This window comes from Podarcis muralis, chromosome 4 (assembly GCF_964188315.1).
Source record: "Podarcis muralis chromosome 4, rPodMur119.hap1.1, whole genome shotgun sequence".
NCBI classification, from domain to species: Eukaryota; Metazoa; Chordata; class Lepidosauria; order Squamata; family Lacertidae; genus Podarcis; species Podarcis muralis.
In genome coordinates, this window is record NC_135658.1 from 104,610,560 (window position 1) to 104,625,263 (window position 14,704).

Below are 14,704 nucleotides of genomic sequence, written 5' to 3' on the forward strand. Positions count from 1 at the left end.
TGTTTGTTTTGTTGAATGTAAAAGTTTCTAACTAAGTTTATATTTAATGATAATTATCTTCTTTTGCTAATAATTCAAGCTTGTGTGTTGCATGGGCACCTTGTTACATTGGCACATTGGTGGCTGTTGCTGCATGATAATGATGATGATGATGATGATGATAATAATAATAATAAATTTAAAAAAATTAAAAAAAAATTAAATTGTTATTTCTAGTAAGATGATAAAACTGTGTGTTTCCAAATTCATTTCTGGGTATTATGGAAGCACATTAGTCATTTGGAGGTGTCATTCCTCACCTACATTTTGAAGAGCCACCCAGCTAGCCTTTTCCCAACCTGGTCAACTGCTTTCTCACCACCTTGCAAAGGGAGGGGGGGGGATGATATCTGGCTATCAAAACAAGCAGCCAGATATAGCAAGTGATGAGAAAACATTGCTGCCATCAGCTTTGGAGGAGGCGCTATTATGTCAATCAATCAATCTTGTATGGATAGGCTGCTGCATTCCTCAAATGATGTACTCAGGGAGAAATAGATCCATTAACTTCTAGTAGGTAAACTGCAACATCTAAAGAGTGTAAGAGGAGATCAGTTTCCCGCTAATAAGACACTAAGAGCTTGATGGTTGGTCTCCCCACACCCAATAAAATTCCACTTGTAGATTATTTTTCACTTGCATTGACTTCAAATAGACTGTCAGCCTTTGCAATTAAATATCATTTAAAATAAGATTTTGGAGAGCTTGCTCGCCACCCACATGCAAAACCAAACACACGTGTGTGTGTGTGTGTGTGTGTGTTTTAGTGTGGTGCCGTATTCTTGCAAGGCACAGAGCAAATGGCAGGATGTTTACCGCAGCAGCAACTTAAAATACAAACCAACCCAGCAGGCTGGAAAAACCTCTGCTGCCTTCCTGTCGAGAGAAAACAGTCACACATTCTTAATAAAGGAAGCAGGAACTGTCAACATCCCCCCCCCCTTCTTTTTTGGCAACCCAGTACCTAGATGCAGGCACTGCAATGTCACAGTTGCTTTTTCTAATTACCTTTGTGGTCCCGGTGGTATGTCTTTAACGCGTCTTCCATATTAATGAAGGCAAGAACAGACAACACCACTACAGGAACTGCTTTATTACTACTCTACTGCTGTCTGTGGGGTTTGGGTTTCTTTGTATTGTTACGAACAGTCCTATTTTCCAGATAGGTCATATCAAACACATCCACTGAATAACAGTTATTGAAATCATCAATACAATGAATGCCGCTTGTGTTTGTTCGCTTGTGATGTTCACTAATCACTTGTTGTGACTCTTCATACCATATGGGAGTCAGGGCTGATAGATGGGAGCAGCAGCCCTGGAAAATGGAGGGGCAAGAAAGTTGAGACCTTAATCAGGTTTCAGTCAATGATACTTAAAATCAGCAGATCTTGATAGCCCAAACACCATTTGAATTAATGCACCGATAAATGCCTCCTGATGTCAGGGAATATAATTAGGTGGCCACAAGAGGGTATATATTATTGCCAAGTATCAAACTACTTGTTGACCTCAGCAGTGTTTCCTCCATTAAGCAACAAGAAGCTTGAAAGCTGGTTTGAATAAAATATTGGGTTCCATTACCAGCGACTGAACAGCTTGTCTGAAGTGCTGTTTTTCCAAGGGAGATAACCTCCTGCTTATTGTTGACAGCAACATTTGATAAAAGAGAAGTTCTCTTTTAGCGGAGCAGCCAAAAGCATTCTTGATTTCCTGACCAAATATGAACCCACCCAGTCACCTAATGCCAACCTTTCCTTGACATTAGATGGCCGAGTTCTTGATTTTTGAAAATTTGTTAATTCACATCTTGTGCTGTCTGTTACTTAACCAGCTTTCACTTGCATTGATAATAGTGTATTATATGTATCTGGCTAACTGTACACATATACAACAATACAATCCTCATCGCTATTACCTGGCCTAAATCTAGCTGTCCAGTATTTAAGTCCATTGGGTTGCAACTCTCTTGGCCAAATGATGCCCTGAGCTTCGTAAAACTTACTGGTGAGTAGCCTGCCTGGTATCAACTGCTGCAAGAGAACATCTTACAAAAAGAATCATGTTTCCTCCCTTCAAACTTCTGGGTGACATCTAAATGGATACTTGGATGAAACCCAGAATAATGGAGAAAGGACACAGAAGTAATTCATGCTTCCTCTCTTGATGATTTCTTGGGGCATCATATATAATTTGTATTAAAGGGCCATTTGGCTGCCACTGCAAACTGAGTGGGGAATACACTCACTCTGCCCGGTCCGTTGTCAGTGGTTGAAGAGAAGATTGTTTTAAAAATGATTTAGTACATTTATCAAATGCAATGGGTTGAGAGTTACACATTTGGGCTCAGATTCAGTACTAGTCATGATCAGGCAGTCACTTCCAATGCTTGGGCATAGAATACACAACAATTCCAATTCATATCTTCCTCCTGCTGCTTCTGCACAGTAGCCTGTTTTTAACTGTGGGATTCCTTTGCTGGGTGGAGGCAATTACATTTCCTTCATGTGTAGCATTTCCTGTTCTTGACATTTCTAATATATTCTTGTTTATATCAATTTGCCTATTGCCAACAGTAGCCACAAGACACCTCTAAAATAGCAGCCAGGATAGATAATATCTCAGCCTTGGAGAAGTGCAACAGTCTGCAATGCTTTATGTCAGGCATAGGCAAACTCGGACCTCCAGATGTTTTGGGACTACAACTCCCATCATCCATAGCTAACAGGACCAGTGGTCAGGGATGATGGGAGTTGTAGTCCCAAAACACATGGAGGGCCGAGTTTCCCTATTCCTGCTTTATGTCCATAGCTCACTACTAGCTCCTCCTCCATGATCTCCTTTTCCTCCACTTCATGAGTTTGACTTGCAGACAGAATGAAGGTCAAGCCCACATTTTTATTTGAACTTTGGGGGAACTACCCTTGACTCATTCAAATCCAAAGTGCAATGGCCCACTTGCAAACCCTTCACAGTTTGTAATAACAAACATGGATCTGGGAACAATAATTTTCAAACCTCCCACCTGTTCAGAAAAGCGAACTGCAATAGCAGAACGCCTAAATGGGACTGACTTGTAAGTGTGCTCAGAGTTGCAACTGCAGAAAATAATCCACATTTCCTAAACCAAATAAGATGGCACTTCCTTGCCTTGCTACCTGGCACTGTTTTCCCTGAAGATGCCAAGGACTGAACCTAGGGCATTGCACATCTATGATTACATTATATGATTTGTAATCATACTGCTAAAGTTCAATGGGACCTCACTCCCTGTTAACTGTGTTAAAGATTATAGCCTATCTGTACATCACATCCCTAACTATATTTGAATTTTGCTCTTAATCCTATCAACCTTGTGTTTGATCACCCATATGTCTGGGGCTCTGCCATGCCATCGGACAATGGTCGGGTGTTGGCCAGCAGCCATATTGCAATTTGAAGGCCATTTCCCATTCAGAGAGACAAGGTGATGGAGTCTGTGACTGCTCCTCTCCACCTCCATGCTTGGCCAGTGCTGGAACTATCATTCTCTGGGGTCGAGTCATAGGCTCAGGGGTAGAGGTCCCAGCTTCAATTGCTAGATAACCAGTTACAGGATAACAGGTTCTGTGGAAAATTCAACTGGAGACTCTGGAGAGCTACAGAATGGGCAGTGTGTGCTTGTGTGTGTGTGTCAATGATTTAACCTGGCATATGTACAAAGAAGCCCAGTGTGTGTTTCTTCACTTGACTACTCACTTGATCCTTTGCACTCGAAGGGCCTCATGATGTGTGGCCCCATGGGATATATCTGTTGCTAGTCTTTACTGCTTTAGGATGCAGGTGGAAGGTAGACTTAGAGCTGAGCCGTCATTCGGAGAACTTGGCTTCAAAATAAGAGGCTTATAGTGGCCACTGCCTGCTTGTATATATCTGGCGGCAGTGCTAGCTACTCCCTCCAAATCATTTTTGCAGTTTTTTCATTCTTGCTGGTTTCTATGTCTTAATACTGTTTCTGTTCTGTATTATGTTTTACATTCTGTTTCTGCACACCGCTTTAATATTCTTTGAATGTAGAGCGGTTTATAAATTATGAAATAACTAAACAAATACGGAGCACAACACACTTCCACTGCAAAATGCTCACAGCCTGTTAAGGGGCATTTTTCCTAGAGGGAATTTAAAAGTTTGGATGTCCATACCATCTGCCCCTGAGTTGTCTTCTGACTGGTGTGATCCAGGGCAACAGATCTATCAGAAGGCCCCCCTGGTTGTGTGTTTTGCCTCTCAGTGTGGGAGCAGCATCGCAGCTCATGCCATTGGCATGACAGGAGCATTCCAGCTGTGGCATCCGACTGTGTTGGGGCTGATTTGCACATCATGACCTGATACTGTGGCCATGACAGCTCTGTTCAGGCCCTTCTTGTCTGGTCAAGCTTCCTGTTTGCAGGAAGGACTGTAACTGTGTTTGGTCACCTAGGCTTGTAATCCTCCTCCAGACCTTCCTGCTCAATGCAGGAATGTCAGCTGGGAGTGGGAGGAGGCAGCATGTAGAGCACATTCATGAGCACCAGGAACAACTAACCAAGGGGAAGGTCCATTGCTCAGAAGCAGGACATCTGCTTTGCATCTCAGGGTTCAAGCCCTGGTTCAGGCTGGGCTGTAAGAGATGCCTGCCTGAAACCTGGAGAGCCAGTCAGTGGGTACCATGCTGAGCTATATGGATCAATGGTCTGGCCTGCTATAAGGCAGCTTCCTATGTTCCTAAATAGGACTTCAGTGGCCACAGTATCAGCCCCTGAGCAGTTTTCAGAAGACAGAGCAGCATCAACTGGTAAAATTCTGGGCGATTTGCTGAAGATCTGCAAGGGTTTCTGTCTCCCCAATTGTTTAACAGAAGCAACAAAAAGGCCTTTCACCCTTCTCAATTAGGCTGCTGAAATTAAGAGAGCTGTGAGCTGGGGGGAATTGGGAGCTGATTTTTATGTGTGAAGAACTAAGAGCTCAATTATGATCCTGAAAACAAATGGCTGTTTCATAATCTACTGTTTTGCGCCTGGTTTCAGCTGGTGAACCTTGAGGTTCTACTAACAAAGCAAGGCAGGTCCTGTAAGCCTGAAGTCTTCCCAGCCTGCCTTGTGACCTCTCCATGGATACAAGAAAGAAATGCCTGAGCAGGGCTTGGGTGATTGTGTGAACAGACCCAACAAGCACAGCCTTGCTGCTTCACCCCTTTTCTGAGAGCCAGTGTGGTGTAGTGGTTAAGAGCGGTAGTCACGTAATCTGGGTAACCGGGTTCGCGTCTCCGCTCCTCCACATGCAGCTGCTGGGTGACCTTGGGCCAGTCACACTTCTTTGAAGTCTCTCAGCCCCACTCACCTCACAGAGTGTTTGTTGTGGGGGAGGAAGGGAAAGGAGAATGTTAGCCGCTTTGAGACTCCTGAAGGGGAGTGAAAGGCGGGATATCAAATCCAAACTCTTCTTCTTCTTCTTCTTCTTCTTCTGTTTCACATTTGTCAGGCCAGGAAGCCAAACAATGCTTCAGACACAAACAGCCTCCCAGAGTTCTATGGTGCCTAGTAATTGACAGCTAAATTAAATAAAAGCAAGATTTCCTAAACTGAGCATTACAGCTGTGAGTCATGAGCATTGCATTACCTAAGCCTGGTAAATAAATAATCACAACTAAATACAGATAATGTGTTAAACAGCTAGAGCTAGTAAATCACCAGTGACAGAGCGCCTTAAGGTAAATTGTTTTTTTGCATTGGCAAAGGCCTTTCTGGGAAGGCTCTGCATGTGTGTGTGTTTATGTCTTCAGACATGTAACAGTAACTGGTTACTTAATGCTGCAACCTTTTAGAAAATACATTTTACCTCCATCACTTAACATTACTTATACACAGAAACTAAGCTTCTACGGAAGAATTATGTTGCTGGCAGTAACTACATGCCTGATGCTCCTTTCTAAGAAGGATATTTCAGATGTCAAAGCTACACTAGCTTAGAAAATATTTCCTGGTAAAATAATACTTTATAGCACTCAGAACAACACATTTTAGATACATAAATTGATTTGTATCAATTAATTATGAAGAGGAGCTTCAAACATCAAACATGGCCATTTTGTTAATTCAATAATGGGCTCTCGGGTAACAATTCAAAGTTGTCTGGGGCATATGGCGTTCAACACGGGCAGGAGCACATGCAGACCTCAGAATGTCACTTAGGAGACATCCAGACTCCACAATTTGTAGGTGATTTGAAAACTATATCAAAGGAATTGTCATTTCCTGCTACCATCACTTCGAGGCAGGAGCAGATGCCATGGTGAGGCAGCGGTGCCCATCTCACCTTGTGATGTTGGGAAATGGGAGGTGGTGGCAAGGTCAGTGCAGTGCAATGCACCCACGGAGCCAATCTGGCACTCCTGCCTGTGTTTGCACCATGCTAACCTCACCACCACCTCCCACCTTCGTCTCCATCTCCCAGAAAGCAGCAGGGATGTGACTGAGCAGAGGTCAGGTGAGTGCCCCCCCCACTGTCACTCAAGCATATTTTGCTTTTAAGGATGTGATAACCATTGCACAACTAACATAACATCACCTCTGATACTACTCTCTCACTTCTTTAGTGGAGTGAAAAATGTGGAGTTTGAAGTAAAAGAATGGCTGTGGAGCCTGAAATTTGCCAGCCTGAAGTAAGTTTGCTTTTCACACTGAAAAAAAAATTAAGAAAATGATGGGTTCATATTTAATATTGCTGCTATGTTGCACAGTTTACCCAAAACACAGATATGGGGAACTAAGGAGATATATGAATGTTTTATGGTGCTCAGTTGTACTTACAAATTTAATTCAAAGAAAACATTAATTTTAAAACGTAGCTTTCGTAAGAATCAAATGCGGAACAGCACATAGAAAAGTGTGTGCAATGGACAGAGAGCGAATAAAATTACCAAAATTTCTAATAATAGAGGATGATAGGAGAGAGAGAAGGAGGGCTGTGAGCTCAAGCTGAAACCTCAGTCAATGTAACAGTAATTTTCAGGAAACCAGACAAAAGATTGTTTGTACCACATGGGCACCAAAGCATTTTCATGCTCCATGAACCGAAGTCTAGTATGAAACTTTGAAATATTAGGGTAATTTGAGAATTCAACCATGACTGTGATATCTAAACAGACGGCCTGTGTTCATGTGAGTGAGTGACGAAGCTCAGTAAAGAACAAGGTTCCAGGTGTTGGTTCAAGTGTAATTTTTGTTATTAAACATGGGTTGCGACAGAAGCTTCTACAAGGACTTGCACATAACCATGACTGATGGATGTATTTGTCGGCCGTTCAGTTAGCTCCATCAACTCACTCAAGACACATTTTGAACAGATTATGTACTGTGGTACTTGGTAGACCATACATTAAAAAAGAGACTGCTCTGAGGCTCTGCTTTCCACACTCCACAGGGGGAAGGAAAGAAAGAAAAGAAAAGAAAAGAAAAGAAAAGAAAAGGAGAGAACAAAACTCATAGAGTTTGACAGCTACTGAGGCAACACTTGCCATTTACATCATAAGCCCAAATATATTTTTTTTTGCAACACAACTATATATTAATTTAATAAAATACACAATATAGCTCTTATACACTCAACAATTTGGCTCAAATGCACTGAATCTGCAATAAATCAATAAAAATATGTCATTTGATGTAAACACATTGAATCTTCTTACATTTGCACATTTAAATGGTTTTGTGTGGATTTGTGTTGATGTCTGAAATGTTTGCACTCACTTGAGCTATTTTAGTGTCCACAAATGAATTACAAAAGGTGTTAATAATGTTAATTTGTCTCCTCTATTATTACCTATCAAAAGGTAATTATTATTTGTGATCTCATATTATGCCTCAGGTTTAAAACATACTGCTAGCCTAGAAATTTTGCTGGACACTAAAGCATTTCCCCCCCTCTCCTTTCCACGTGAGTTAGTTTATGCAGGTGCAGGACAAACAAGGACTCTATCATTTCACATTTAACTTTAATATGACATGAGCTGTGTTACTAATGACCAGAATATTTTTGCTGAACAATGTTATGGAATGGATGCTTGGGTTTCTATCTCTTTTTTCCCCCTTTTTTTTTTTTTTTTTTTGGTGGCAGATAACTTTATACAGAAATGGTTGTCACAAATGAATGTTACGTAATTCTTGGTGGGGCCTGGTTGACTACAAGACTTTTTGTTTCTTGGTTTCTGATTTTGGGATTTTCAGTAGAAGCCTATAATGACCGCTGGAAATCTATCAGAGAACTATTCCACCCTGCTTTTTATGGAGTCTACACATAAACAGTGAACAACTATCAGTCCTAAAATATCAGGTTCCATTTGCCTATTTTCCCTTTGTATCTTTCTATTGGATTGTCAAAGTGGCATCCTTTTTCTCCCTCCTCCTCCTTCCTTCTTGTTAACATACATCACGCCGTTCTAATGAAAGTTTGGTAAAAACGAAACCAGTGTTATCTGTGGAAAAAGATAGAGCAGTGAAAAGAACATACTTGTGGGCACTTCAGATGTTCACTAAAAGCCTTAAAGCAGCATTGGTCTTCGTTCATCCCTGTATAAATTTTAGAACCAGGGGAGATATTATTTTTTTTAATTCAGCAGAAGAAGCAAACAAATGCCAGGCTGTCTTTTGTGGTTTTTGTTTCATTTCCTCACAGCTACAGGGTCATTTCCCCGACAGTCCTGCAAAAGCTTGTCAATCTCCCGCACTACTTCCTCTGCATCCACTGACTCTCTCCCTAGTTCCCTGTTTGAACGGTCTATCTGCTCCAACACAGAGTCCATCTCAGCGGAGTCTCGGCTCACCCGGGAATGCACCTCAGCAAAGACCCTGGCCATCTGATCGGACGCAATGAAGGCAGCGTCTCTGGACTGTTTACTAGGAGATAGGTACTGGCTGTCACTGGCTGTCATGTACTGGCTGCTGGGGTCAGCCAAGGCTCCTGTTTTGACTTCGCAACTATCCAGCGGTCCTTTTGTTGAGGTGCAAGGCTCAATACAGGTCTTGGTTGGGCTGCTTGATGCTGAGGGAACCTCTTGGAGGAGAGGGCTCAGGGCACGTTTGGCTTTGAGATAAGGTTTCACATTGGCAATGAGAATAGTGTGCTCTCTCTTGTCTTTCCCAAATGTACAAAAAGTCTTTTTCCCCGTGGGGTTCACAGTTTCGTAAGTCTCAGTCTCAACATTAGCTTCCACTGTGGGGACAAAGAGATTTGTTCGATAATCTGCATTTTCAGCCTGGTTGGCGGCAGGGAACTGGGGCATCCAACATCTGTCAGAATGACCAAGCACTCGGCATTCATCTGTGCAATTAACACACTCCTCTTGTTCTGCAAAAACAAACAAGGGGGGGGGGAATAAAATGCTTTTAAAGTCATTAATCAGCTGCCTCAATCAGATCACAGCTTGCTTATTTGATCACTGGCCATCCTCATTACAAAAGGAATCATAATTAAAACATTTCAGGAGCATTGCATAAACCAACAAGTTGAGACCATCGATTTATTTAGAACTATTCTCAAGGTACATCAGTGGCTCTGTAGCCCAAAGGAAGCAGAAAGGGGCCTTTAGGGAGCTGCTCTCCATGGAACTGAGCTTCATCTGTAAACTAATCTGCGGTAGAAATCTGTTTGTCTCGCTACTGCTTAAATCGTTTGAGAGAAGAGCAAATGGTAGTGAACTAACTCAAGAGGAATTATCAGTATTACTTTTTAACACAAGAACCAATAACCGAACAATGGCTGACTCTACATAAACACAAACACTTCATAAAAATTAAGCAAGCTGAGCTTTCATCTTTGACGTCTCTGTTGTTTGTAAATGTTTTGTTGCATGGCAGTCGTGTAATAAAAAGTGTTTCTCAAAAAGCTTCCTTTTCTAGCAAAAAGCACAGGAATGGAATTTTTCCGCTTCTGCGCATTGAGTACAAGCTTGTCAAAAGAGCTATTGCAGCTGTTTTATTAGACGTGAGTATGGATCGTGTAATTGGCTTTTATCTTTTTTGCTTTTGTTTTGGTAAGAATCTGTTGGAAAATTTGATTTCTGCAGCACTTACTATTAGGAAGTGTCACACATTTACGTTTTCTTACAGCTGATAATATTTTCCAGTCAGATTGCTTTCTTCTCTTTTCTCAAGAATCGTTAACAAAGTGGATTTTCTTTTCTCTGCCATGATATTCTCATGAGAATTATCAAAATGCCTGGAGTTACAATGAGTGCATTTGTGTGAGTGCATTTAGAGGAAGGGCGGGTGGTGTGCACATGTGAAAAATGTGTCCTGGACACAATGAACCTTCCATGAGATTCCTGCTGGCTGACCACCCAGTGACAGGAGTAAGGGGCAAGCTTTATCCCCCAAGTGCAGTGCTTTGGATTTCTTGGTAAGGCTGAATTGCAGGGATTCAGTAGCATGCGAAAAAGTAACAGGGTGAACTAAGGGGTACAGCAAACATAGGAGCTAATCCTGTCCATGGCGATCCCAGTGGAAGGAAGAAGGGGCAGGTTTTACTGTATCTCAACTGATTGTAGCTATTCACTTTGTACCACTGGGCTGAATGTCAGCCACTGAGCCCTGGGCCATCACCCCCCCCCCCCCCGCATCTGCATTGATACCCACTTTCATCTCCATATCATGACACACACCCCAGCCTGGTTCGGTATGCTGGTCACACCAATGTGTGACAGAACCTAGAAACTGGTTGCGTGTTGAGTCCCACAGTGCCACCCACCAAAAAATTCACACTTCACACATGATTTTTTGTTTAAGGTTTTTGGCATAATTTTGGCCACAACTTTATTTAAATACAAAAATGTGAGTGGTTGCTTAGGCATTGGTTATGACTATCTGTCATAACCGGCGGAAGCCAGCGTGGGAAACAAGTATTGGGTGAGAAATGAAGCTGGGACACAGACCCACACCTCTCACCCTCATGTTCCGGTGGGGCTTGCACGGCCGCAGGTCCGACTCCGGGGACAAGGACAAATTGTATGGCAAGCCCCTGGATTCCTTTAACGGAATTCCCTTTCCGCATCATTTGGAGGGGTAGGCACTTACCCCTCCAAGCACCAATTTAACCAATGCCTAACCGCCAACCTTACAAGTTGTGACGATTTGCTACGTAGTAGGCAAAAACCAAATGGCACCAGCCAATCAGCCAGATGGCAAAATTCCTACTAGGCCCCCGCACCAAGGCGGACGACCCCATGACAGGCAATAGCAAGGTCAAGCGAGCAAAACAAAAAACCACCCTATAAAAGGGCGGGAGGGCGGGTGATCCGATGCAAAATGGCCAAGAGAGCGTCCAACGTCTGGCCCCTGTATTTAAGGACTCTGACCCCTCCTCCAAATTGGCCACATTCAAAACTCCCCAGCAACCCAAATTTAACCACTTAAAGGCTTGGGTTCCTCACCAAATTTGCCTAGTCACTGCATGGTGGCCTGTTTTCCCCAACCGCAACGCGTGCTCTCTGTTATGGAGAACACGCTTTTTCAAAGGAATAAATATGAAAGAAGTAAAGGAGTAAAATAGAAAATAAGAAAGTGAATTTCCTTAACAACAACAGTCTGGGTTTCCCGAGTATTCTGTAAAGCCCTGTCAATCAAAGAACAAAAAATGAACACTGAACACAATATAGTCCTAGTTAAATTACATCTAATCCCTGTTCATTTCAATGGGGACTTTTAAACACACATACATTTAACTGTCTTTGGTTGAAGTCAGTGGGACTTATGTGCTTAACCTTGGCTGGATGATGTCCAGAGTATAAATAAGCTGATTGCATGTGTAGGGCTTTAATACTTTGCATATTATCTCCTAAAAGAACTATTATCCTTTCATATATTATTTAAGAATTGTAAAACAAAATACATAAAAATGAAAATATCCCATATAGATTGCTCTGGCCACTCTACAACTGTGTAAAAAACACAAAAATCAGAACATTACTACTAGAAACTTTCAATGCATAGATGTGTACCAAGCCAGTCTATGGATGGCAGTGACTAATATATCCCTCTGAGGACGTGGCAGGGATTCACAGAATTACTTTATTTTCTGTATCTTGATGTTTCTGTGTTGCTTTTTGGCCTGACGGCTTCCACAGCAGCTCACAAAACAGTTTCCAAACTACCTAAGCCACATCTGGGGACTATGACAAACCCAGTAGAATCACTGGCATTTTTGTTTTTGAATGGCAGTCCTGCCCCCACCCACGTCACAATGCCACAAACCACATCAGGAACATCCAAACCATATCCAATTATACAAGTTTTGCCAGTTAGTCCACTGCTATTAGGATTTTCTGAGCAACTTCCTGAGCAATAATGAAGATGATCTCCCTTTAAAATACACCAGGGAAAGGAGGCAGCCACACAAACCAGACAACAGGCTGAAGGTGGAAGGAGGCAGAAAACGTTTTTAGAAAGAAACTGGCTGAAAGAGTCTTTTTTGTTTTCACCACTCCCTCCAGAAAGAGTCCCCTTGTTCTCTGTGCAGGTGGTCCATCCTCCCACTTCAAAACCTTAGCTAAGTGACAAGGCCAGTCCAAGACATTTGGGTGTCAGGGGACAAGGGAAATCCAGATGGCATTTCTCCAAGCACACACTCCTAAAGACACATTGCACGCTCTACTGGAAACCTCACATGGGCAAACCCCATCATGAGAAGGCATATTCCTTGTTCCCTGCCTCCCCAAACCTGGCGCAGGGGGCCTGTGCAGGAAAGGGCTTCCATTGTCATTAGAGCAGCTCTCTGTATCCCTTTCTGCCACCCAGGTCAGAGGTGCCTGCCTCCCCCCTGAATGGTGGCCCACAATTTCCCAAGGCAACCATCTCAGCTCGCCTGGTCTCAGCTGCTGGAACCGACCTACGTCACTATGGCTGACTCCACTACTTTCCTCTGAACGTGTGAACTAACGATCCTGGTTTGTATTTATGCTTGCAGTATTGACTAAACGTCCACTTGAGCTACCAGGGATTCCTAGCACCAACTGAATTAAATATGAAGAGGGGAGAGTGGTTTTAAGAGGAAATAAGCACGCATTGACCTTGAAGGGAAAACCTACCCCTTCTCCCTGAGCTTTTGTCCCACTGGGCTGGGAGGAAAGAAGGGAGGGGGGGGACATCAGCAGCTTTCTGTCTCTTTTATTCACCTTTCCTTGCTTTCCTTTTTTATGTCACATCACAAAAAGCAGATTTGAAGTATTGATTATCATATATTATAAGCTGCTCACCTCACCAGTAGCCTGCAATTTTGACTTGCTGCAGCTAGCAGACAGGAGAGAAGTAAATCGAAGAGGTACTCTTGTACCAACAGCAAAAAAACAAAACAAAAAAGCACCTATAAACTCAGAGTGAACTATTACCACCCACAGCTAAATGAGTATTTATGAGAAAGTGAAATCAATTTGAAAGGTAAAAATAAATATATAAAATGGGCCCTCATCTCGCACTGCGCAGCAGAAGAGGTTGGTAAGGTGATCTGCGCCATTGGTCTTTATCACAACTCAGGCCGACCTGCTTCTCTGGTTGAAAACAAACCTTTAACAGTCCAAGGGAGTACAATAAACAGCAGCAGCCCGGAGGCTTTGTCAGTCTCTGGAGGCACCGGGGTAAACAATCAGAAGCGCTTTGTGCACATGAGGGAGAGCAAATCCGAAAATAGACCAGAGAAATTAGCAGCCATAGAAAGAAAAGGAAACAAGTTACCTGGAATTAACCATGGCTGGCAAGTCATAGCAAACAGGAAAGCAGAGAAACAAGGCAGCTGCAATAGAATTTAGAGTCGCAAAACCCCAGGATGCAGCCCAGAGAATGTGTGGTTGTGCTAATTGTATACAAATAGGCAGGGCTCTCCAAGCATACTGAACATTTAAAAAAGGGGTTACAGGGTAAGAACAAACTGAAATTACAGCTGTTGAAAACTGAAGTGCATGTGCCACCAAAATGGACAAACTAGCTACCAAGAGGATAATGTTTAAGCAGAATGATGGGGAGTAAAATGGCAAACAAGAGAGGCTTGGTATAATGCAAATTATTTTTATTTTTGAAATGTTTTCAGTGTGCATGTTGCAGCTTCTATTACCTTCTGGATCAATAGGAATTCAGCTTAATGTATTGTTTATAAGGTGTAACTGAATCCAATGGAACAGAAGTGCTTTGTCCATATGATGAATGTGCTTTGTGACCATTTTACGTATCTTTGGCACTAAAATTTATTTATAGCCCCCCCCCCCCCCCGTTTCCTCTGGCTTCAAAGCAAATGACAACTGTTAAAATAAATCAACAAATATGCATGGATATAAAGCTAAAATTATCTCCATTTCTACTACCTAGAAAAATGGATAGATGTCACTAATTTGGAGCAGGGTTGCCAACAGATTTTTATGATGGCTTCTGATGTAGCTCCAGCCACTTTAGATCATGTGGGAGGGGACAAGGATGTTCTCTGTCCCAGATCAGGACTGTCTTTCCTTGGGAGAAGTGAAACACTGGGCTGAGATACAAACACACAGTCCTGGAGTCCTGGAGAGCAGCTTCCCTCTCTGAACTGGCCGTAACTGTTTACCTTGATGACAGTCATGTCAAGAAGCTGCTCATCAGACAATTTAGTCTCTTGCAAAAGAGCTTTTTAA

General features: G+C 42.5%; 1 protein-coding gene across 2 annotated transcripts in view; it reads right to left on the reverse strand.

Annotated features, from left to right (window-relative positions):
• Nucleotides 1-6,823: 6,823 nt before the first annotated feature.
• Nucleotides 6,824-14,704, reverse strand: part of PCDH17 (protocadherin 17) — a 137,742-nt gene continuing 129,861 nt past the window's right edge. For both annotated transcript variants that reach the window (XM_028728419.2, XM_028728424.2), the window contains one exon: nucleotides 6,824-9,402. In XM_028728419.2, coding sequence (XP_028584252.2) covers nucleotides 8,717-9,402 — 686 coding nt within the window. In that variant the 3' untranslated portion in view covers nucleotides 6,824-8,716. The remainder of the gene's footprint in view (nucleotides 9,403-14,704) is intronic.